We start from the raw sequence: 25,090 nt of genomic DNA, 5'->3' as shown, positions 1-25,090 counted from the left end.
GGCTGGGCCCGTGCACCACAACTACTGAGCCTGCGCTCTAGAGCCCACGGGCCACAACTACTGAGCCCACGGGCCACAACTACTGAACCCACGTGCCTACAGCCCGTGCTCCACAACGAGAGAAGCCACCGCCATGAGAAGCCCAAGCACCGCAACGAAGAGCAACCCGCGCTGGCCGCAACTAGAGAAAGCCTGCACGGCAACGAAGACCCAACGCAGCCAAAAACAAGAACAAAAACAAGGAGCAGGTGGTCCAAAATGTGTCCCCCGGCCCAACAAGTAACTAATCCCAGCACAACAGCTAGATTACAGAACAGCATTTGTATCATGCCCAATATAATTCTCTTCTTCATCCCTTCCTCTTAAATGTACCTAAAGTTAAGGAATTTGTAGAAAAATGTTTTTCCTGTGTACATACGTTTTCAGAAAAATATGTACACACCAACTGGGACCCAGAGGCCAAGAGTGGAATGGAAATGAGGTCAAGGCCGAGCTGGCCAACTCAGACCACAGCGTGCCCGGCCTCCACGGAGCCGGGGCGATGCCACCTCTGGGCCCTGTATCCCACACAAACCGGATGAGTAACTGGGGGCAGGTCCCTGACGTTTACAAAGGAGAGGAAAACATCGCTAGGGCCTCCAGGAGCGCGAGGTCCTGCCAGCGCACGAGCACAGCCTCCCTTCAGAGGGGCCGTGCGTGGCCAGGCCGGGGAGAGGCGCCACCTGCCTCGCGAGGCCACAGAGGATGGTCCTTTGAGCATCTGGCCACGCCTGTGAAGAAGGAAAGAGGACCCGACCCAGACGCCTTCCCGCCCCACCTCTTCCAGCCGTCGCCTCTGTTCTTTCTGCTGCTCGATCCGCTTTTGTCTCTCCGCCAGCAGCTGCCTCTTATACTCTTCCTGCTCCCGGAGCTGCTGCTCCTGCAGGAGCTGCTGCCTCCTCAGGGCCTCAGAGCGTTCCTTGTTCTCCTGCTGCAGCCTCAGGAAGTCCCGGCGCAGCGTGGACTCACCAGGCACGTTGACGATGGAGCTGCAGGAGGAAGCGGGGCTCTCAGGGGCGCGGGCTACTCCACGTCCGCGCCCCTCCTCTTCCGAGCTCCTCCCACCCCAAGACCCAACTAACTAACAGATCCACGGGGATAAGGAGCCTGCCATTCAGTAGCGTCACCCCTTCCTTCACCTGTCTCATAAATATCTTAAAACTCTGTCCTGGACGTTTGACGGGACACCTCTACGTGGGATTCTCACATCAACTCAAACTGCGATGAAGAGCTGAAACCACCTCCTTCCACATGTCACTGGACCCTCTGTGACCGCCTTGCTTCCCACCAGGAACAGCAGCATCACGTTCCGGGATCGCCCGGGCGGTAATACCACAGTAATCTCCAGCACTGGCCGTTCCCTCACCTTCTCCACGTGGTCCACCATGCCTTGTCAGCTATCCCCTCCCACTCTCTCTACTTGCAGGGCCAGCAGCTGAGCCCAGGTGGGTCCCAAGGATGAGCCATCACACAGATAAATTAGCGTCACTCCTAGGTGGTCTCCCGGCTGAGAGTCACTTCTCCACTTTCAAAACTCCCAGAACAAATGGCAAATCAATCTTCCTAGACTGCTTCTTTCGTTATATTGCGTCCCTAACCCAAAACAATTATATTGCTCCTGAAATCAGTTCAAATTACTCTAAAAATTTTAGTCTCAAGTGGATTCAAATCTTCTATGTAACTACCGAGTTTTTCTAAAAAAATTCTCTTCTCCCTCGATATGCTCTCTTCAAACGTTCATTCTCTGCACACAGTGAGCCCACAGGGCACTGTCCCTACCCTCCTTTCGTCTAGCTAGTCAGCTACGTGTAGCTGCAGCATGAACACCAGGCAGGCAAGACCATTATTAAAGCTTTTAAATCCTCTCCTCCCTGATGAATGAGTCGCCGCGAGGTTCATGCGACCACATCTTCGAGCTTCCGCTTCACTGTGCCTCGGGGAGCCAGAGACGACCAAAACGACTATAAAATGGATCAGGAGAGAACGCACCCCAATAGAGGCAATGAAATGCCGACGGCCACACCGGTGGGAAAAGCAAAACCCACCAACCAACCAGCCAACAAGTCTTGGGAAAGACTACAGTGTTTCCAGAGGGGCCCTGCTGGCCCACGGGCAGGAAACCGTGCGCGTGCGGGACTGCTTCATACGCTACAAGACGTCTTCCGTCCACACCTGCTGGAGCGAGAAACGCCAGCGGCCGGCCCCCCTTCCCCAGGACCAGACACAACCTGCACGTTTCCAAATGACTGGGGGAAGAGGAAGCAACGCAGCCTCGGTAAAGACCCACCGGGTCAGAGGCTCCAGAGGCGGAGAATGTTTATAGGAGTCCTTGAAAGAGCAGAAGAATGGAAGGTATCAAGGCACTTTCAGAGTAGCTGGCGACTCCTTCACACTACATGGGCGTCCCCTGCAGCCCCGGCACCCCCAGCGCCAGTCCGTCCGTCAAGCAGGGGCGCGAGCGGCCCCGCCCTTACCTGGGCTCCCCCTCCTGCTCCGGCACCTCCTCCTCCTCTTCCTCGCTCCCGCTGTACTCGTACTCGGTTTCATCTGTAAGAAGAGGACAGGTAAGCGAGTCAGTTCACGAATCGTGACGCCGCGTGTACAGGTAAGCATCTCCGAGGGCATCAGCACCCAATAAAAGCCATATATTCTTTAAGAGAACGATAAAGCGTGTGGAGAACTTGGGGGGAGGAGCGTGGCACCACTTCCCACGTGAACGGCGGTCACCCCTGGGCCAGCCGTCCTTCCCACAGAAGAGCAGATCCGCTTGGAGGCGAGACAGTCCCTCGTGGGATGCACGGCTAAGCGGGGGCAGGGCTGTGAGAGGGGCTCCAGAGCCCCTGACACGTAAGAAAAGGGGTCCTGGAGCATCAGCAGATTCACAAAGTCCACTCTGATGCCAAAACTCGCAAGAAAGAGATTAACTGCCCAAACTAAGGCAACAGGAACATACTTGGTTACTTGTAGCAGTCGGGAATTGCCCTGAACTTGCTCTTTTTAGTTTCTTCTTTGGCCTTGAACTTTGAGTGTCAAAAAAAATTCAGCAACGGGTTGCCTGTTATCCGGCATCGTTCTGTAAAGTTACCGTTACGAATTCCCCGAACGGGAAAGGTCAGTGGGAGCCAGAGGCCCCAGAAGGTGGTTTAGAGAAGACAGCGGTGAAGGCTGGCCCGCACGCTGCTGGGCAGGAGGCACCGTGGAATCCAGGCAGGCGGACACAGAACACGTCAGGATAGGAAACTCAGACACTGGGGACCAAACGGAACCTTATGTAATTAGCAAAGCGAATGTTCACGCTGTGCAGTAAAGACAGAAAAGCAGGGCTTCCCTGGTGGCGCAGCGGTTGAGGGTCCGCCCGCCGATGCGGGGGACGCGGGTTGGCGCCCCGGTCCGGGAGGATCCCACGTGCCGCGGAGCGGCTGGGCCCGTGAGCCGTGGCCGCCGGGCCTGCGCGTCCGGAGCCTGTGCTCCGCGACGGGAGAGACGGGAGAGGCCACAGCGGTGAGAGGCCCGCATACGGCAAAAAAAAAAAAAAAAAAAAAAAAAAGAAAAGCAGTCAGGCCGACGGGGCCCGGGCCGGACCACACCACCCCCATAAAGTGTAGGAAACCCTGGGGCTCTTGAGCAGGAGAAGAACGGGACAGCACATGGACGGTGATGTTCCCAACCGACGCTCTGAGCCCTGCCGGACGCAGGCAGAACACAAGGTCCACAATGAAGTAAAAAAGCACAGCCACGAAGATGTGCCCCCGAGGAGGAGCAGGACGGCATCGAGTGCCCACTACCCAGCGTCAGCCTGGCAATACGCTGCACAGCGCCGGTCCCCTTTGCTGGGGCCAGGCTGCCCCCTCGGCCCGTCCCTGGGTGCAGAGCAGAGACAGACCACTCCAGCCCCAGCCAGGTGGGCACAAACGCGGTGGGAAAGGAATAACCGGTTCTGGTCGGCAAAAACCTAAACACGTGTTTTTTAAGATGAAAGTAAAAACAGGCTTAATACCTTTCTCCCCTCTCTTCTTCCTGGTCCGGTCTATATGGTCCTTAAGCTGGATTCTAACCTGCCTTTCGTTTGGCTGGTCCCTTATAAAAGGGTGTCTCAGAAGCTGCTCTGTGGGGGGCCGCTGCGTGTAATTCTTCACCAGGCAGCCTTCGATAAAACTAAAAAACTTCTTTGACCTAGAGGAGGAAGTAAAAAAGATCATCAAATTTCTACCACAAAGAGCAGAGCTCCAAAACATCAGTAACTTACAAGCTTGCAAGAGCAGGGCTTCAGAATTCACTGTGAACAAGGCTGCAGAGGCACAGGGATAAAACAAGGAGCAAAGCAGGGACCACGGGGCCCGCAGCGTCACTTAAACAGGGTTTAGGAGTCACACCACACACAGGGGGCCTCGGAGGCAACTGGAGTTACTGCTGCTCTCTGACCGTGTAATCACGGGGTGGAGGAGGAGGCCAGGGAGTAAAGGGAGGTCTTCGCTAACGTGAAGATGGCAGAGGAGAGACGGCGGGATCCTCGAAGACAAGGACAGACACAGAGTAAGAAAGGGAGCCGAGTGAGTGACTCGGGGCTTGATCCTCTCACTGTGACGTTGCCATCAGTTTCAGACTGGTTTACGTATCAGTTCTCTACGCTTAACGTTCAGAGGCAGAAATGGTAGTGCTGAGGGGGGGCAATGACCCTGCTGTTAACGTGTACCCCGCCAGCCACTTTATTTTTGCCTGTTTCTCCATTTCTGGCTCACAGTGACCCCCTCCCTAGCCTCGGCTGACACACGCACCCACCCCGTCTTTCGAGACTCAGCTCAGACACCCTCCCGTCGGTCAGCCTTTCCCGTCAACACGGCACCCCGCCCTCCCCAGGTTAGGAGCCTTTCCTTTGGGGTTGTCTGCATGTAACACACTGCACACTTCACATTTACGTTTCTGTCTCTCCTCCTGGTTTAAAACGGTACAGGTCAGGACTGGTTCCTACTTCTCCATTTGTCAGCAATGCCCAGCTCTGAGCATGTAGACTACAAGAGGTATGTAATAAATTTTTGTTGAATGAATGAGTTATTCAGTCTTTAAAAATGTGGTTGAGAAAATCAGTTCAGTCCTTTCCAGTTATTTCACTGCTTTTAAGAATCATTTGTATTGTCTTCTGTTTCTACTCAAACTTACTATTTTTGTTCAATTCAACAAATATTTATGTCAACGGCGTGCATTTGTTTACGCTAGGCTCTGTAAGAGATACACGTAGGAAATAACGTATGCACACACAACAGCGGGTGTATAGTCAAACCGCGAGGAAGAAAGAAAACTACTGCCGACAGTGGAATGGGTCAGACATCAAGAAAGAGGAGGATTTCTGACGTTCCAAAGATGGGAGAGAAAAGCCATTGTTCCAGAGTGACAGAAACCACGTGAACAAGGCAGCAGAGTACTAGGGGACAGTGAATTGTTTTCTGCTGCTAGTACGACAAGTGGAAAAGGGTAAAAGAAATAGGTCAGGGTCAGCTCAGAGAAGGGCCCTAAAGTTGTGACTTTATTCTATGGTTAAGGCAGAATGCAGAAGAGTCTACACAGCAGTGATGGAATGCTCTTAGCACAGAGATTCCCAAACCCCACTGCCCACAAAGATCATTTTGGGAGTTTATTAAAAATACAAATGCCTGGGTCACTCCTCAAACCTAAGAGACTAGAAACTTTGAGGTTGGAGCCCTGAGTTAAAAAATTCCAAAGGGATTCTCGTGTGCCGTGTACGGATGAACATCTGAGAATCGATGGTCTGCAGTGTATTTTTGGAAGTCGATGACCAGGTTCTGCTGAAAGAGAGTTCACTCATCATCCTTTATTAAAGGCCGCTTCTCCAAAAACAGCCGTGGAAATTTACATCTGGTGGACAGGAAGACAGCAGTCGTAAAGGAAGGACTTCATGTTTGTAACCCTCTCCCACCTTAGAACACGTGGGTAAAATGAGGCAGTGACACAGATTGCTGAGGATGCATCTGATCAAGCTCAGTTAGAGGAAGTCTGGTGCAAGAGCGCAGGCAGAACCTAGGGTCATCTACATCCGTCTCTTTATCTCACTGTACTAAACACACAGCGGTTAACGCAAGGCTGCAAGTCATGGACAGAATAATCAGGGTGGGGGCCGACGGACAAAACTGTGAAATCCCCCGAAGGTGGAGCATCAACTCGCTTTAATAAAATCTGACAGAGAAAGAGAAAGGGGAAAGTGAGCATCCTTCAGTTCAGCATGCGCCGGACGAAGCGGTACCCAGCCCCGTAGCTTACTCCTTGGTGACGTCTACTGTCCACATTTGGTTTCCCAGGGCTGGCCACCCATGGACGCCCCCGGTTATCATGTTTTAACACAGGAGACCAACTGGGGCTAAATCGCTGAAACCGTCCCGCCTTAAAGAACCTCGCCAAGAACTGGTAAGTGGAACCAGACGACCTCAGTTCCCCAGAGCTGAATGTGGTGAAAGGTGGGGAAAGGATGGGGAGGAAAGGGAGGAGCAGGAAAGAAACGATACATGTGCATGTCTACACCCACGGACGGGAGAGAGGCTCCAGAACGACCCAAGAGCCGGAAGACCGAGTCCAGGATAGAAGGAGGCTGAAATGGAGATCTCTGGCCTATTTCAGAATCAGAATCAAGAACCTAAGGGGAGACACCACCACCTGGAAAACTCATGAGAACAGTTGCAGAAAGGAAACCAAAAAAACCCACAGCGGGTAAGGCAGACAGCAGAGCCCAGGAAACAGGAACGGCAAAGGAGGGAGGAGGGCCCGAGGGCAGGCGAGCCTGAGTGCAGACCAGAACCACCAGGGAAGGACTCAGAGGAACCTCGGGAGGAAACAAGTGGGCAGGATGCTCAAGGGAGGAAACAAAGCACTGCCCTTTCCCTCCCAGATTTTAAAGCTACACCAAACCAGTGTCACCCCGCACACCGCTGCACTTCTTAACGCCTTCCCGCACGGAGGTCGCCGCCATCTCCAGCCCCGGCATCAATTCTGATCAGCAGATGCACGAGGAGGGAGAAGGAAGGGGGCGGCCCAGGGAGAGGACCCCTCCTCCAACGCAGGCTGCTGGGAGGACAGGGGCCCATCTGACTTCAAAGTTCTGCAGTAACTACAGTAAACCCTTCCATGAATTTTAAGATACTACTTCAACTGAGGAACTACAAGTCAACACAGCTTTGCTTCTTAATGTAAAGATGCTTAGAAATACATTACACTAAGAGGTATGTTTAAGTATTAAAATGGAACCTTTTTCTTTTACGTGTTGGTGCTTCATAGGGTGGCTTGTCACTACTGTATCATTCAAGGACAACGGATCGAGAAAAAGAAACATTAAAAAATAAAGCGATACAACACTTTTTAACTGGTGTTTTGGGGCACTGGCTCTTGTGTTCTTTTGGACTCAGAATGGCCAGAATTTTGCCTTGAAGTCAAACTAGAAAAAGGAACAATTTTTTTTTTTAAAAGAAAAGAACAGCAACAACAAAGCACACACAGCTTACCATTTTTTGGACTTCAGCCGGGGAGGAGGGTTTCTGGGGATGAGAAACAGTGCTCTCATGGGATGCATGTCACAGAGAGCTGGGGAGAGGAGAGGGCGTGTCAGTACGTACTCAGGTTACTCATTCTTGATCTCTAGGGGCACACGCTCTGCCCATCGTCTGATCGGCACGCTTTACGTCAGGCAGTCCGCACATCTAGTCATACAGCCGAGGGCGTACCGTGAATACCCCACTCAAACACAGCAAAATATGAGGAGGAAAAGCGCAACGAGAAGAACATACAATTTCAAACAGACACTGGAAAGTTTTCATAAATCAAAGATAAATATTGATTCAACGTCCTAAAGGAGTTAACAGCTTAAGTTTCTACACCATCTATCAGATGACAATGAGAGAACTTTATTTTCCTAGGGTTGCTGTGAGGATTCAATTAGACTCGGTCGTAAAGGCCTTCACACAACACCGGGAACACAGATGCGTTAAGCCCTCCAGGAACGCTCGCTGCTGACTGTTAGAGCGAGCGCGCCTATGGAAGAGCAAAAATGGGGGCCAGATGGGACTGTTAAATTCTGTGCAATGACCGCCTGTTCTCCCATCACTTGCCCAACGAAGGCGTGTTAGGTGCACGTGTACACACGAGTATGTCACATCAGGTATTTCCGAGTGTTTATTTACCTTCACGAGACTCTTAGAAGGCAGCTGGGAAATGGGGGCCAAAGAAAAGGAGGGTACTGTTCCTGCCGTGAAAGAGAACCGAGACAAAGGGCCAGGCAGTCCTTCCCCGTCTCGGCTAAGGGAGCACGTGGTGATCAAGACAGGCGGCCGCTTCTGCAGTGCAAACTCATCCTTAGCTGTGGGCAGTCTTTTATCATTCATTCAACAAATATTTATTCAGCAGCGACTATGTAGCAGGAAGTTATACCTTCTTTGTATACACTTTCTTTTGAAAGGGGGACTAGCAGAAAACGCTGTTTTTCCCTTTGCTCTCTGAAAGTCTACCCTGTTCCTGATTAAAAATCAATTTCATGAAGCTGTCATTGATTTAATCCAAAGCAGAAGCAAAATTTCACATAGGTAATAGTGGAAAAAGTTATTCCACAGATAAAAGGCTGTGCCTCTATTTGTAAAGTTAAAACATAAGAAATACTGAAATTTCCTGTGGTAGGACCAGTTTCACTGAATATTAAGTTCAAACTGTAAAAAGAAAAATTACTGTGTATTATCTGACATCAGAATAATTTCAGGTCGCACGTCTGATTACAACTTGAATAAAAGATAACATAGCCCACGGACCTCAGGGAGATCTTCAAAAGGACTAATGCATGCCAAGAATTCCTTTCACATCGAAAACTCCACTGTATTTATGATTCCTTCATCTGAACGCCCCATCAGGAACAGTTTCATCCATGCAGCCACTCTCTCTGAAGCCTTGAGACTAGGTTTAAGTTACACAGAACTGGGCTGAAAAGGAACGCAAGCTACTTACGGGGAGCGCCTTCTGCCATCTCAATGGCTGTGATGCCGCAGGACCACAGGTCACTCTGCAAACAAAGCGGGAAGTTAGGACACCGTCCTTGCCATGAAGCCACCGACTCACCACTGCTGATCATTCACACAGATGACGCACTTGCATTCTTTGGGGTACGAACCAAAAGGAAGTTCGCCGGGAAATTAAAAGCACAAACACATCTGGAAGAACACCTTCCAAAGGAATGAATGAAAGATGCAATAAAGATAACACTGATTGTTAATTAGAACCGCTCGTATCTGTGATTGAACTAAGGTGGGTCCCCGTTACATCTTCTCCCTACCGGCTCACTGCGGGCTCTGCGGTTTATCAGTTCTTCATTTCTTTCCAAGCATTTGATGATTTAGACTCCCAGCCTAGACAGATGTTTACTCTTATGTTTTATGACAATATCTCAAACTTAACTATGATGTTAAACGTTTAAAGGCTAGAAAGTTCTCTTTAGGAAAGGCCCTCAGAAGGATTAATAAAATCCACCCTCGCTCACTAAACAGAATCATGCAGCCACGTCGCTCTACTCTTCCTTCAAACTTAGTCAGCGGGTGTGAGATAAGTTAAGTGCATGCAGTCTTTTCCTTCCGAGTCCCCAAAATATTAATTTTAAAATGTGAATTTTACTCCTTTTTTTTTTTTTTAGGCTACGCCACACGGCTTGCATCCAGGATCTTAGTTCCCCGACCAGGGATCAAACCCGTACCCCCTGCAGTGGAAGCATGGAGTCCTAACCACTGGACCGCCAGGGAATGCCCTAAAATTTGAATTTTAGCTTTATCCCCTACTCAAATACAAGTTCCATGGGGACAGGTATTTTTGTCTGTATCCCCAGAATCGTGACTACCGTGTGGTAGGCATTCAATATACATTGGATGACAGATGAGGTTTTATCAGCTAATTTCTTAAAATCCAAACGAGATTTTCTAAAAGCAGATGACAGATGTTTTTTCATCATTAGCCTTCTTTTGTTTAGACACTATCCTAATAAAGAAATTACTTAAAGTTGCTCAGCTGAAGGGTTTTCCTAAATAACCTACAGCTATGCTATGGAGCTCAAGCACAGATGTTTTATTACGAGAACAAAGACAGGCCCATGAACTGCTCCCTTATTTTTACGGAGTTTTCTATACCCTCAGGTACAAAGAGCAATTCACCACCTTAACCAGAAACTAATATGGGCAGCCTCAGTGGTGGGGCCACCAGGTGTCCACGCTCCCTGGGGCGGTGCAAACAAACAAACCGCACCCATCTCCTCTCAGGGGATCTTGCTAAGGCTTTTCTCCATACTCATGGAGCCTCTCCAGTTCCTCGAAAACAAGGTAAATGACATTACAAAGACTGGAAAGTTAAAATTCAGAAATGGTAAGATAAAGGGTGGAACACTCTGCCTCTTCAGCAAGTTGGTGTCATGCAGAAAGCGGGGGTTGGGGGAGAGGGTGTGGTATTCTTCACTGAAAGATACCCAACCGCCAAACAACCAAATACAACGTCTTGTCCTATACTGAATACTGGTTTGGACAAAGCAGGTGGCGACGAGCTGGGTCTAATTATGGACTCTGCATTAAGGAATCATTTTTAATTTACTTAGGTATGATAATATTTTGGATGCGTTAGAAATGTTTTCAAATTTTAGAGATACATAATGACATAACAGAGAGTGAAAACTCCTAAAGTCTATAATCTATTTGAAAATATTTCAGCATATAAAAACGTAAAATAAATATTCCTCTCCACCACAGGCTTACATTGAGTTCCAGTAGTTGGGTATTTGTAATAAATACTAAATACGCTGGCGCGCCGTAAGACAGGAACTCAATTGTGAGTATCATTAACAGGTACATCAACCACTCTGACTCATTTACTTAAGGCAACAGAATTTTTAAGTAGTTTTTACAAACGTATTCAACCCGAGTCTGATGATCAAATACGGGTTTTACATCAGGATCAAAAAGTGCATTATTGATACAAGTCCCTAGAGGTCACTCTAATAGTTTACATGTATTTGTGACCAAAGCTGCAAAGCTCTTTAACAACACTAAAATGTCACACAGATGAAGCTACTGCTATATATTCTGACAGTATTTTTAAAATAATGAATATCTGATTATAATACATTCTTCAAGTTGAAAAGAACAGCAAACAGGGCAGAAGCACTGAATTTACTCAGGACAAAAAAATGTCTACCAACAACGCGTGACACACAGCCCCACCCCGCCTTGAAAGCAGCATCGTACTTAGTAACAGAACAGGGGTGATGCAGAATGGACTAAAAAAAAGAAAGCCTCCAAATACTGTCCCAGCAGACGTGTCCCTGCAGCAGGGGTCCACGTGGTCCTCGGTGAAGCAGCAGGGAGGGGGACTGGAGGCGGAGCCCCACCCGCAGGAAGGCAGGGCCGGCGGCTCACCCTGTAATCATAGGTGGCGTCGGGGTTCTCGTCACAGGCGATGACCTCGGGAGCCATCCAGTACGGGGTGCCTATGAAGGTGTTTCTCCTCCCCACAGTCCTGTCCAGCTGAGCGCTCACACCGAAGTCCACTGTGGCAGGAAGAGGAAGGAGGGGAAGTAGCCCCCGGTGAACAAACCCGTCAACGGCAAGGTGAAGAACGTGAGCATCGGAGGTCTTCAGAGTAAACCAGAGAAACGCTGCACAGACTGCAGCCTCCCACCAACTGCGATAAGGAGCACCCCCTGCAGGGCCAAGCCACCACGACGGCGGGACGCTCCACCAGCCCGGGAGCTCCCCGGGAGGCTGGGCCCGCCACCTCCTTGAGCACCCCCAACAGCGACCACCAGAGCGACTCCCGATGAGCCAGGAGCACGGGGCAGGGGAGTCAGGGGCCCGGCTAAGCAGCAAGCCCGGCTCCCACGTCTTCCATAAGACACGAGGAGAAACGGGGCACCGTTTTCAGCTAACCGCACTCGCGCAGGGTATCAGATCACGCGGCCCGCCCATCACATACCAAGCTTCACCTCTGCGTTCTCGGTCAGCAATACATTCTGGCCCTTGATGTCCCGGTGAATCACATGATGGATGTGGAGATGCGCCAGTCCCTGAGCAGGAAAGACAGGTCTGGGTTTAGTTCTGCGTCGCTGTAAGTGAATAGCCCAGAACACACCCTTTATAATGAAGTGTGCACACAGGCCAAAAGTTTCTGTGAACATACGATTCAACCTCAGTGCATTTCCAGCAAGACATCACCAATGACGCCACACAGAGAGAAGCACCCCCAATCCCAAGGGGTCAGGGCCAGGCGGGAGGGCCAGGGTTACCACTTTCTAGCTGCTCCCCAACGGCACGCTTTCGATGACCATCTGCAGTGTCTCTGCTGTCATTTGTGCTATTTGTGTACAGGGTGGTTCCTTTCCCACGCTGCACGCCTATCTTGCAATGGGTGACCCCGGGGGTAGATCTGAACTACAGGCACCCCAGGGGAAAAGCAAAGGGCGAGAGTGGGTTTTAAGGTCTGGCCCGTGAATCCAGCCTGGTTTTCCCACCAAAGAGCGACAAACTGCTAACTACTGATCGACCCAACCTCCACCCCACGTGCAGAACAATTCTGCCATCAAAAGAGCTTTATGTTCAAATCAAGTATCTTTCTTTCCCAAGGAAATAAATCCTACTGGGCATACAGCACTTTTTGATGACCTCGTATCTGGAACGAAGCCCAGAGCATGCCTCTGATGAGAGGTGGTAGGAGAACAAAAATACAGTTTTCATCCAAATATGGTCAGAAAGACCAAAAGGCACCATTCTCACAACTCATTTACTTGTCCTGACTTTAGCTACAGAAGCCAAATCTAGAGCCTGCCTCCGTAAGCTGCAAGCAACCCATTAACTCCAAAACGTCTCAATTCAAAAAGGGTAGATTAGAAGCAACGATTCATTTGATTTGTCCTGTTGAACTTCTTTGTGGGGTTTTATTGTCATCATTACTTCGTAGGGTACGAATTAAATGTAACAGCTGCCCGAGAACATTAATTTTTCTAACATAGGGGGTTTCTAAAATCATTTACCAGTCTGCCTATGAAACAGAAGAGAGCTTATGTCCTGGCTCTGTGTATTTTTCCGGCACACAGGATGTGCAGTGTTATACCACAAAGCACCGACTAGGGGGAAAAGCACTAGAAATATACGGTATCTTCATGGTGTCGTTAGGAAGAAACTCCCTCCTTTCAGCCCGGTGTACCTTTTGAACAGCGGAAGAAGAGATGAAAAACTGCAGCTTCCCTCTTTTGTAATTCCTACTTTGATCACTTCAGTTCATTTTTTATCCTCCTAATGTTCACAAACCCCCCTTCTTACACTTCTCCAGAATTATCTCGGCAGCAGACGTTAAGTAGCCACATCTTCTCAGACGAACGTGGCCGGCCCGCACTCTGGTTCCTGTCGAGCAACCCCCCGTCCTAGGGCTGCGGGTACCGCCTCTGGGAGGGCCTGCTGCTGGCGTGTCTGCCAGCTCATACAGCGCGTGAGCCCGAGCCGCGAGCATCTGCGCAGCGGACTCGGTCTTCCTGAATGAAGGGCCTGGGAGGGAGGGCGCGTTCCGCCACCCCCGCCGTGCTGAGCCACGGTCCTTCCTCTTCAGCAGAGATGGCAAGTCCAGTGCACAGTCAGCGTCCATCCAAGAGCAGATGACTCAAGGTCCACCACGCGGAAACATGGTCCTGTAAGTCCATCGCATTCACCGACTGAAGCAGCAGTCAAAGGCCGCCTTCGGTGCCGGTTGGGAGAGGCTGTGACCGCCCACGCGCAGGATGATCTATGCTGGTTTCCATGAGAACGCGAGGCTGCTGTGTGCATGGTGACCATGGAAACGGGCCGGAAGGAACACGCGGCTTCGTGTCTCGAGGCTCTCGGTGGGCCCAGGAGAGCTTTTCTACCGCCGTCTGAGGCCCGCGTGCCCACAACTCTCAACCTGCTGAGCTCTTCACTCCGCAGCAACTGACTCTACCGCCCACCAAGGAATGAGGACGTCTGTCACCACAGAAATCAGCCCCCGGCGTGCCTCCGGGATGCCCTGCTTTCCTTTCCCACGAGAGGCCTTCTCACCACCCGGCTCTCCCTTTCCCAACACTGACTCCCATGACCTGTGACGAACACACACGAGTGCATGACACTGACTCTTCCAGAAGCTTTTGTTTGAGGTTAGTCCCTTTAGAAGATTCCCATCCCAGATGAAGTGACGTGAAGGAAACTCTCGTTTCAGGTGCCCACGGGGGCGGAAAACATCTGCTGCATCTTGAAAAGACGTTCATTGAGCTACTACTATGTTCGGGTTGATCTGGGGCCTCAAGCAACCTGGGCTTCTTTCAGAAAATGCTGTCTTGAGTTCAATGGTGGAAAACAGTTGTATACACTTAGTTACCTACCCACATGTTACATTAACTGATTCCTGACACTAAAGCTCATTTACTTCCTATAATAATGGTATTCCCTTCATAGGACTGGGACCTAAATTTTACATATGAAGAAAGTAAGTCTGGAAAGTTGAGTAACTTGGCAGGGGATGTGCAAAAGGTAAGCAGCAGAGACAGGACTCAAACCCAAGTCTCCCTCACTTGAGGCCCATGTCCTTAGCCACTGCCCTCTCCTGCCCACCACCCTCGTTATCAAGATAATAAATACACCTGCCCACTCACTGAACTCCCTCACAGCAGTACAGGGCAGGAGGCTTAGTCTCCCATGTTAAGGCTCCTATAATAACCATAAAAGAATCTTGATATTTTTATAATGAAATTTGAATGTGATGATAAGAAAACGGGGTCTCCCATCTCACCCTCTACAACTGGGTTTCCTAAGGGAATTGTCTATTGTCAAGGGCTCTGTAAACTTTCTAAATAAAGAGAAATTCAAACTATCTCTGAATTCTAGACGACATTTTCTTCAACCTGCAGTCCTCTATGAAACTTAAATGTAAAAAGTGGAGCAAATTTATCTATAAATAAAAAATAAAATAACATTTTTTTAATTAGTGACAGAAACATGAGAATTAGATTCCAGTTCAATTCCACAGTCTTTATTTTTAAAATGTGGTCGGTAAATGAAATCCAACCAAGTAATTTAAGTGTGCAATTGAGGGGTAAAGTAGAGAGAAAAACTGTGCCGGCTGACCAGAGGGAAGAGGCCCACTGGCAACTCCCATGCAGTTTTCAAATATGAAACTTTCAAACACTCTGCCTGTGCTGTCAGGACGGCTCTACTACGGAAGGGAATCATTGAGAAGCCGCTAAAATGGTAGCCAAGAATTTGCTCTGACATCATAAACCAGCTTTCCAATTGGCTGTAAATAACATTAAACATTAGAACTTCTCCTCATGAATACTGCAACAGAGTCTAACAGTTAATGCCGAAGTCCACAGGTTGATTTTGAAACCAGCATTTAGCGCCATTAATATTGCTTTATTGGGCTTCCCTGGTGGCGCAGTGGTTGAGGGTCCGCCTGCTGATGCAGGGGACACGGGTTCGTGCCCCGGTCTGGGAAGATCCCACATGCCGCGGAGCGGCTGGGCCCGTGAGCCATGGCTGCTGAGCCTGTGGGTCTGAAGCCTGTGCTCCGCAACGGGAGAGGCCACAGCGGCGAGAGGCCCGTGTACCGCAAAAAAAAAAAAAAAAAATTGCTTTATAAGCTTAGACACACAATTCCCATAAACGCAAGAGTTATAGATTATTTCTCCTCCTCTCCACTCTGATTTTCTTCTTCATAACTGCAGGATGAATTCAGGGAAATACCAAAAAAAAACAAAACAAAAAACCAAAAAAACCCTATTCTAAGTCTAGTTTCTTTGGATACTTGCCAGACTCAAAACCATGATGTGGCTTAAACTATTAAAGCCAGCGGGTGATACAGAACCCTTGGTTGTCACGAAAAGAATAACCCGTACAGGTCGCAACTAACGCACAGAAACCCTGGGGGCTGGGCAAGTGGAGAGGAAGCACAAGCCCGCGCCTGGCCGCCCAGCCGCGCCCCGCTTACCCTCAGGATCTCCCGGGAGATGTAGGCTATCCAGTCCTCCTTGAGCGTGTTGCCCTTGGTGTTCTTCACGAGGTCTGTGATGGAGCCGGCCCCGCAGAACTCCATGACAAGCTGGAGAGAGACAAGACGCTGCGGCCAACACGTCCCACCAGTGGCCAGAGCATCACAGATGTCAGCACACACCGGGGTAGGTCGGGGGGCAGCCTAACCGCCCTCCTTTCCTAAAGGTCTGGGCGCACGACCGTTGTGGGGGCACCGAATTCCTGAGAGCGTATCTCATCACACCCCATCTATTCGGCACGGACATCCGGTCCAGGAGGTCGGCGTCTGCACGCTCCACAGCGCAGCCCGTGCAGAGGCCCTGAAGCCCCCCTTCTCTGCTGAGCACAGACGCAAGTGGACCGTTTGCTCCTCATCAACTCCCAGTCATCAGAAATCTGATCCAAATACTCCTTAACAGGCTTTCCAACTTGCCAGTGTCTAAAATGTTCTATTTTCCACACATCGTGATTCTCAAACTATTTTATATTAACTGGGTTTAGTACAGTTTAAAAATAGTGTAAAAATTTCTCTTTAAAAAGAGAAATATACTTTTAAGCAGCACATCGTTTTTTAAAAGACACTATTTACAATACCTAAATGTTTCAACAATAGGAACACAAGTACATTTCCAAAGTACTTAGAAAATAAATTGAGTTGAACTATTCTAAAAATTTAACTGTGTTTGGATATGGGCAATGGAAATAAAGGTAACTGTTTCCCTTTTACTTTCCTAACTTTGCAAATAGTCTCTAATGGCTTTTTTAAAAATTAGAAGAGTATTCATCTATCTTCCTGCCCTATAAGTCCAGTACCTTTGGCATAACGTGACAGCCACAGATCTGACACTATCTTGGTGTCATCATCTTCAATAGAAATGTATTCAATAAGAGATACGGTTGAATATGTATAAATTCTATAAATTTCCCTGAAGTCCACTGTTCTTAATAAATTACTGAACTAAGTTTGTTTTCTTGCAATTTGTCTCTTCATTCCAACATAGTAAAGAAAGATGCATTTAGTTGAGATTCCACACTAATTAATTTCCATAAAGTTTCTATCACATTGCTTTTATTTTCAAGCTACTAATTTTCTTGCTATTTTGTTACTTTTTTTTTTAAAGTGCCATTTTATTCCCAAAACACAAAGTTAGCTCTTTTTCCTGCAGTGTGAAATCAACACCAAAATAAACATTCAGGACACCTTCCACTGAGAAGGCCAGGGAAGATACCAGATGTTACCCCTTTTTCTTTGCTTTTCTCTCTCCTCCCCCCTCTGGAAGGTTCTTAATGCCCTTTTAAATACAATCAAAGAGGAAACCCCACAGAACGCTCAGGAAACGTCTGCCTACCCAGAGTTGGTCATCGTGTCCTGGGGGGCTCTTTTTAATGAAAGCACCGTAATACGTTGCAATATTTCTATGATGAGAATATTTCTTCAGCATATTTATCTCCAGCTTGATTTCCTCCTCTTCATCCTTAAGAAAAAATAGTGTGCAGCTTTTGAATGACATGCAGGATTTTACTTTCTCCACACGCAGGCAATCAGACGTTCCCAGCCCCTCCAGCAAGGGAGAGACACTTTACCCTTGTGCAAGTAATTGGGGACTTCCGGGGACGCATCCTTTGAAATGCGATTACAAGCTCTGCAAGAAGAAACACAGGCACAGAAGGTAAAGACGACACAGGAAGCTGCAGGAGCAGAGAGCAGGCGGGGCCGCGGGACCCCAGGCCATCCGCTCCACTTCTCTGGGCCTCAACTGGCTCATCTGTAAAAATGGGAGGAACAAGGAAACTGGCTGATACTGTTTCAAATGCCTAGGAAGGGCTGCTTCTTTTCTAGAGAACATCTGTGAGTATAAATCGTCCGACGCACTTAAGGCTCACCTCTGAGAGCCTCACACAGGGTCGGGGGCAGGGGCCAAGCTCAGGGGCCCTGTGGTCCTGGACGGACAGCGCCCCCAAGAGACTCGGGCCAGTCCAGGAGCCCAGAAACATAACCACCACTCAGTGGTGGCAGGTTGTTCCTAGACTGGGCTCGTCCCCCCGCCTCTTGCTTTACTAAGATAAGATGAGCAGAGGAAGAAATGAAGAGTCTGTATGAGAAGATTAGAGGGAGAATGAAGAGGACAGATGGTGACAAAGGTCCGGAAAATAAAAATAAGTTGCTCTTGTGAATGCTGAGGTCTCCGCCTTCTCCCACACCAACCGCTTCCCCCGGCCCCGGGGAAAACCGCGTCATCGGGGGCGTCCTGTCCCCTGCTGCATACACGGACACGGGGAGAGGGTAACGCCAAACCACCTGCAAAGAGTCATCCGAAGAAAGGGTTACAGGTAGCACGAGAATGAGAGGAAAGCAGAATTAAAGTGAGAAAAGAGAGAGAATGTGCGGGAAGAGAGAAAATCTGCCTTGGTTAGAAAAGAGGTGTTTGAGGGAAGATAGAGAAGATCTTTGAGAAAAGCCTCATAACCAGATCTCTAGAATTCCCTTTATTTGATGTATTTTCAACAGGAAATGATGAGTGGTTCCCTAAAACCTCCTGACTTTTCTACACTGACACACTCCTTCCACTTTAGCTGATATCCTTCCCTCTCCAGGGAAGACTCAGGGATTCTGAGCCGCGTAGGTACGTGTATATGCACACATGGTGCGCAAACACACACACACACACACACACACACACACACACACACACACACACACACACACACACAAAACCTACAGTTCTCCCACAAGAAGCTTCCTGAGCAATAATTAAGGGTCTTGACATCCTGTGACTGGTTGTGACGCATTTTTTCTTTTAGTGACAAAAACCAGTGTCTTCCAGGATCTCACTCGTTCACCGCTCTAGATAAGAACAACCAACACACACACACACACACACACACACACACACAAAACCTACAGTTCTCCCACAAGAAGCTTCCTGAGCAATAATTAAGGGTCTTGACATCCTGTGACTGGTTGTGACGCATTTTTTCTTTTAGTGACAAAAACCAGTGTCTTCCAGGATCTCACTCGTTCACCGCTCTAGATAAGAACAACCAAGACCCTCCATCGGCACCTGACGTTTTTGGAGCCCGCTGAGTTAAAATCCTCACACATCTTATACGTTTAAAGATCCCCACAGGCTTAAATGCCGTACTGCTCACCGGTGTGAAAAGCACTTAATATGCACACGGGTAATACTGCTGGGGGATCATCACGGCACAACGCACCTCCCTGAACCTAAGATGCTGCTAGACAGACACCCAATCACTTATCGTAACGAAACTATGATTCACCATCAACCATAAGACACAGGCTGTAACATCTTTGAAACTGGGCTGCAAGTTACAAACAATGAAATATGACATCAGAACAGCTTAAATACAGTTTGGCAACAGCTTTTCTAATATGACTGAAACATCCAAATATTTTCCAAAAATACAGTAATCAGATCAATGTCACTTGCCAGAATACTTCTGGGGTCTTAAGTAGTCAAATCCTGGAAGCAGATGAAACTGAACTACAAATACTGAGAGGAAAACATACTGTCCTCTCAAATCATCATTTCGGGATAAGGATTATATATACTCTGAAACATTCCTTTTCTGGCTTCTCTGATTTTCAAATAGATGTGGCTATTGCACAGTTTATAAAATAAAAAGGTACTCAGCGCCACTAACTGTCATTCACTGTCTTTTAATTATGAGTGCCCACCTCGGAGGAAAAGCATCAGAAACGCAGAATCTACCAACAGTTTGGAGCCAACTACAGCTGGAATCCTAATCACGACTAATGCTTATAATAGGGTGTCTTTATACGGTGTCTTTAGGGTAATAACGAACCAACTTGAGTTCGAACCTCCCTTCAGTCATTAGGTGAAAACAAGTTTGGTGTTCTCATTCCAGTATTTAAATGCATACACACCACCACCAAACACAAACACCTCATTTCGCCAGAAAAGATACAGCGGAAAACAGACTTCGAAGAGACTAACTGCATTTTTAAAACGATGACAAACCCCACATCTGCAAAGGAAGTGGATGTAGCAAAGCTCCATGAGGAAGTGACATCTCCAAGTATCCCGGCCGGGTCCAAACGCCTCTGCCCTTCGTCCTCCTCTTCAGGAGGCCACGGTCACGTACAGATGGAAAAAAAAAAAATTAAGGGTCACTTGAGAGAGGAGAGAGGACATTTGGGGAGGAGAGCAGGCCGCTCTGGGTCTCCTCCAGGGATGAGGCAGCTGCCAGCCCCCTGGTGATCTAAGGCAGCTGATGCCAATTAGCATTCTGGACTCTCCCCCGGGGAGCAAACTCCGCCAGAAGAGGTCTTTGTCTCAGCTGGGCTAAGCCTAGGGAGGAGTCTTCCTTTGCCTTCCTTGGCTGCTAGCGGACGGGGCGGGCGGGCGGGGCGGGTACATCTGAATCGTGGTGGTCATCTTCAAAAGCCGCTGCGGGGCTGGGAGTCATAGGAAAAGCCCTGTCCACTCCACAGTCTGAGCACAGAGCAGTGCATAGGACTAGTGGGGTTTCTTAATGACTCCTTAAAATGTTGTTTAAACTCTCTTGTTACCAAAATTCGGTCTCCTTCCACTCTGCCAGCAGGCGGACCTCCAGTGAGCCAGCTGGGAGGATCCAGGAGGTCTGGGGGATGCTCTCCCCAGCAGCCCCTCCTTACAGAACTAAGCCTCCTCACTGAGAGCTGAACAAAAACAGGAAGGGCAGTTCATTACTCCCTCTATCTTCACTAGATGGAGAGAATACGAATAAAATGAAATATGTGAGTCTCTCTGGCAGATTTCACCACCAAAATGTATATACTTAGAATGAAAACAGCCATGAAATATCCATTTTAGAAAAAAGTTTACAAGTTTGTTTTAGTTAACTACTACCGAACCCTTCTTTATGGGACTGTGAACTAGCAGAGAAATGAGGGCAGAGCACCTTTGACTTGGCAAATCCCAGCGACATCTGAGAGTGTTATTCAGTATCACACCAAGCTGAATTAACCAAAATTAATTTTTATGACTCAGACATATGAAAAGTTCTGCAACTTAAATTCACTGATAATTCAACCAGACAGGCGAACACGACTCTGCAGGGAAGCTTCTAGAGCAAAATGAAGGTACAGGATCTGGTCGAAGGAAGGAATGGAAGGTTCTTTAAAATTAATCCGCGTCCATCTCAGAAGATCCATCAGCTCCGGAACAAAAACCCCAACAGAAAAATGACAAAATTAACATAGCTGCAATGGAAATCAGGCACTCGTGACATCTTACTCAGCAAAGAATACTGCCTTGAACACATTTCAGACAAAAAGACATGCTTCCTAGTTTTGCTGCTGAGCCAATGGACTTCTGAGGTCCCAAAGTCTAACTCTAACGGCCCTGAAGCCCTTAACCTGCTCTTTCTGTCGACAGACACCACCACGTAGGACTCTACTCAACTCAGCAAAGTCTTCTATGAAATCTGCTGTATTTCAGTGAGGCTGTGTCACTCGACTGGGCTCTAAGAGCAGCGTGGTAAAGAAGAGAACTACAGAGCGGCACCGTCCACCGGGACGGGCATGGCGGGGTGGTAACTTCAGACCGTGACGAGACGGTGCAGGACGGCAAGTACAATCCATTTTCTCAACCTCACTCGCTCACGAAAAACCTGGGGAGACTGGTGCTCGCAAGGAGGCCAAGACACACCTCTGGGATGACCCCTTACCAACAAGCCCAGCATGGCGAATGAACACGGTGAGCTAACTCACACCACAAAGTCGGGTAAGACCCATCGCTATTTTCTCCAGGATCTAAACGGAACTATTAGAACTTTCCAAAGTGTCAAGCCCCAATTTACAGGACACAGTTCCCCAGGGTACAAGTTGCTTCGATAGTCTAACTTGAAATAAGTCACATCAATACTTGATTTTAGAACCCATCCATTTTCCTCCTCCACTGGGGACCCTGAAGTATGGCCCCTAAAGTAGGAGCTGAAACTTAGGTCCCGACAGAGATGGAAAGCAGATCTCCTGGGTAAGGCCCAGAGCGACCAAAATCAAATCCTCCACCAAAACACTTGACTGTCACCCCAAAATACGCTTCTTTGACATGGGATTATTTTAAGCTAAAGGTACTTGAAAAACAGCAGGGACAAAAAAGGTGCTCTGACCTCCCCTTTTCTTCCCGAAAGCAAGCGATAAAACTCCCATATGAAAGGCATCCTTCCTATACCAACTGGAAAAAACATTCTTATCACCAGCACCAGGGGCTTGAGGCCCAAAGAATTCTGTACAAGCGAAAGAAAGCCTCTTATCTTCTGTTAGCTGTCCCATATGGTTTAGTTACTGGTCCAATGGCATCTCCTTGTTCAACCTGGCACACAGACAGCGTCCTCTTTGAGTCTTCATTCTCCTTGTGAAAGCTCCCATGTATACACGAGATAGACAAGTTAGCAAACCTGTTTGTTTTCCTCTTGTTCATCTTTTATTACATGATCAAGAACCTAGAAGGGTAGAAGGAAAGGTTTTTTTTTTTTCCTACCCTACATAACCAAACTGGTAATTAGATTATGAGACCAGAAAGAGATCAGTAATCCAAAATGCTCAGAAGATGACAAAATAATATATTCTTAACGTCAGCATTTTGCCATTCGCAACACCAGTGCACAAGTACATTTAGATAACTCCACACGTTTCAATGTGTACACAGAAAGAAAAAAGAACTGTTCCCAAAGATTACCCCTGGATTACAGATGTTTTCTTCTTTAACTTGCCCAATTTTCAACAATACTATTTTCTTACGGGGGGGAACTTAAGAGTTTCGAGTAGGGGCGTTAACTCCGTAAGCATCCAATTGAGCAGCTTCCTTCCGGCGTTCGCACATCCAGCTGCCCCGCCCTCCCGGCACGGGGGCCCTCACGCCCCCTGCTGGTCCCGAGTGCCCACTCCAGTGCTCAGCCGTACGGGGAGGGTGATGGGAGTCTGAAGAACGGGAACCTTGCTGGTTAACCTGCCTTCCGCTGGGTCAGCGACACCCAGAGCTCGGACCTCCACGGTCACGTCTTCCTGTTGGCTCCAATGGTAGCAACCCAGGCCCATGACTTCCTGGGATCAGAGATTTCCAAGCTCAACTTGTTTCCGGAGCAAAGGAGAGGTGCCTGGAGCCCGGGATCAGCCATCGTGCCAGCTTCGCCTTCCTGACCTGCCCGAGGGCCCTGGACAGAGTCCTGCCTCTGTGCCCACGCCCTTCCCTAAGCCAGGGGCGGGCTCCACCAAGAGCACTGCGCACACGTCGAAACCGGAAAGCCAGGCCCCGGCAAGCGGTGGCAAGAAGGGGCACCGCTCTGGAGGAGCTGCGAGCGCGGAAAACATCACACGTCTGTGCGTCTCTGGCTGGCCCCATCGTGCACTCACATGCACAGAGCCCCTGCTTACACAACTGACACGGCAAGTCAGTCAAAGGCTGGCTCTGAAAATAGTCTGCAAGTGAAAAGGACAAAGGACAAACTTCTGTTCCAGGCTAAGGAGGAGCGTCAAGGGCCAGATATACTCCCGCTTGAACCACTGCAATAGATAAAACGTATGAAAGAGTTTTAGGACCCTGGGCAGCAGGGATTGAAGGACGGTGACCTCTGAGAGACGGGAACATGAGGGAAGACCTACAACCGCCGAGCTTGCTGCCCTGGGAGATTCCAGGCTGCAGCAAAGCGAGAGGAAACCCCCCGGAGCCCAGAGGATGCTGAGCTGAGGACACAGCTGAGGGGTAGCTGGAGAGTGCAGGGCAGAGGTCAGGGGGCAGATGCAGAGACAGGGCAGGAGGCCTGAGCAGAGCACCCAACACATCCTCCTGGGGTCAGGGGAGGAGGACCCGCAGAGGATCGGGGAACAGTGCCTGCTGCCACTGTGCAGACTGGAAAATCTCATCATTCACAGGAATTCGGGTGGAGCATTCAGGAGGCTCCTGCCTCCACAGTGGGGTAAAACTAGCTGTAGACTAAATGCTGATCTGACCCCAAGGAACGGACCTTAAAAGGCTCAGACGGATTCCAAGTAACTAACTGCATCCCAGGGGAAAGCTCAAGAATATCATAAGCATATAAAATGTCCAATACCCAATAAGGTAAAAATCACATGGCTGGCATCCAATTAAAAATTACCAGGTGTGCAAAGAAGTGGGAACAAATGCCCATGGGGGGGTGGGGGGGGGGGGGGAAGGGGGTCAACTGAAATGCACCCAGGTAATGGAATCAGCTGAGCAGAGCACCCAACACATCCTCCTGGGGTCAGGGGAGGAGGACCCGCAGAGGATCGGGGAACAGTGCCTGCTGCCACTGTGCAGACTGGAAAATCTCATCATTCACAGGAATTCGGGTGGAGCATTCAGGAGGCTCCTGCCTCCACAGTGGGGTAAAACTAGCTCTAGACTAAATGCTGATCTGACCCCAAGGAACGGACCTTAAAAGGCTCAGACGGATTCCAAGTAACTAACTGCATCCCAGGGGAAAGCTCAAGAATATCATAAGCATATAAAATGTCCAATACCCAATAAGGTAAAAATCACATGGCTGGCATCCAATTAAAAATTACCAGGTGTGCAAAGAAGTGGGAACAAATGCCCATGGGGGGGTGGGGGGGGGGGGGGAAGGGGGTCAACTGAAATGAACCCAGGTAATGGAATCAGCAGACAAAACCACCACACCACCTACAACCTACACCCTTGCGGGTAACAACCACTAAGCCTTTTGGGGCATCTGCCCGTGAAGGAATCTGAGACTCAATTCGTTTTAAACGGCTCATTAAATCAGAACCCAGTGTGTTCAGAACGCAACAACTTGGATTTACAGATGTTTTGATTCCTCTACCGGCGTGGAAGGCTAAAGACCCTCACTTCCCAGCAACGCAGAGACCATGTGGTCCCACTTCCCCAGCACTAAAGGAACAGCATCATAATTTTAAAAAATTTAAGTCAGGGCTTCCCTGGTGGCGCAGCGGTTGGGAGTCCGCCTGCCGATGCAGGGGACGCGGGTTCGCGCCCCGGTCC

General features: G+C 48.9%; 1 protein-coding gene and 1 non-coding gene across 44 annotated transcripts in view; both read right to left on the bottom strand.

Moving 5' to 3' along the window:
- Positions 1 to 25,090, bottom strand: part of MAP4K4 (mitogen-activated protein kinase kinase kinase kinase 4) — a 173,981-nt gene that overhangs the window by 43,654 nt on the left and 105,237 nt on the right. For all 43 annotated transcript variants that reach the window (XM_024116611.3, XM_024116613.3, XM_055088950.1 and 40 more), the window contains 9 exons: positions 17,432 to 17,557; positions 16,042 to 16,152; positions 12,028 to 12,118; positions 11,472 to 11,602; positions 9,031 to 9,085; positions 7,545 to 7,623; positions 4,037 to 4,212; positions 2,514 to 2,586; positions 818 to 1,028 (listed from right to left, as the gene is read on the bottom strand). In XM_024116611.3, coding sequence (XP_023972379.1) covers positions 818 to 1,028; positions 2,514 to 2,586; positions 4,037 to 4,212; positions 7,545 to 7,623; positions 9,031 to 9,085; positions 11,472 to 11,602; positions 12,028 to 12,118; positions 16,042 to 16,152; positions 17,432 to 17,557 — 1,053 coding nt within the window. The remainder of the gene's footprint in view (positions 1 to 817; positions 1,029 to 2,513; positions 2,587 to 4,036; positions 4,213 to 7,544; positions 7,624 to 9,030; positions 9,086 to 11,471; positions 11,603 to 12,027; positions 12,119 to 16,041; positions 16,153 to 17,431; positions 17,558 to 25,090) is intronic.
- Positions 22,715 to 22,823, bottom strand: LOC112062378 (small nucleolar RNA snR87). The gene has a single exon (XR_002890694.1). It is a non-coding gene; the product is annotated as a small nucleolar RNA snR87 (small nucleolar RNA).

Source organism: Physeter macrocephalus, chromosome 12 (genome assembly GCF_002837175.3).
Source record: "Physeter macrocephalus isolate SW-GA chromosome 12, ASM283717v5, whole genome shotgun sequence".
Taxonomy (NCBI): Eukaryota; Metazoa; Chordata; class Mammalia; order Artiodactyla; family Physeteridae; genus Physeter; species Physeter macrocephalus.
The sequence above is the reverse complement of the archived record's forward strand: the minus strand, read 5'-3'. Positions and strand labels throughout refer to the sequence as shown.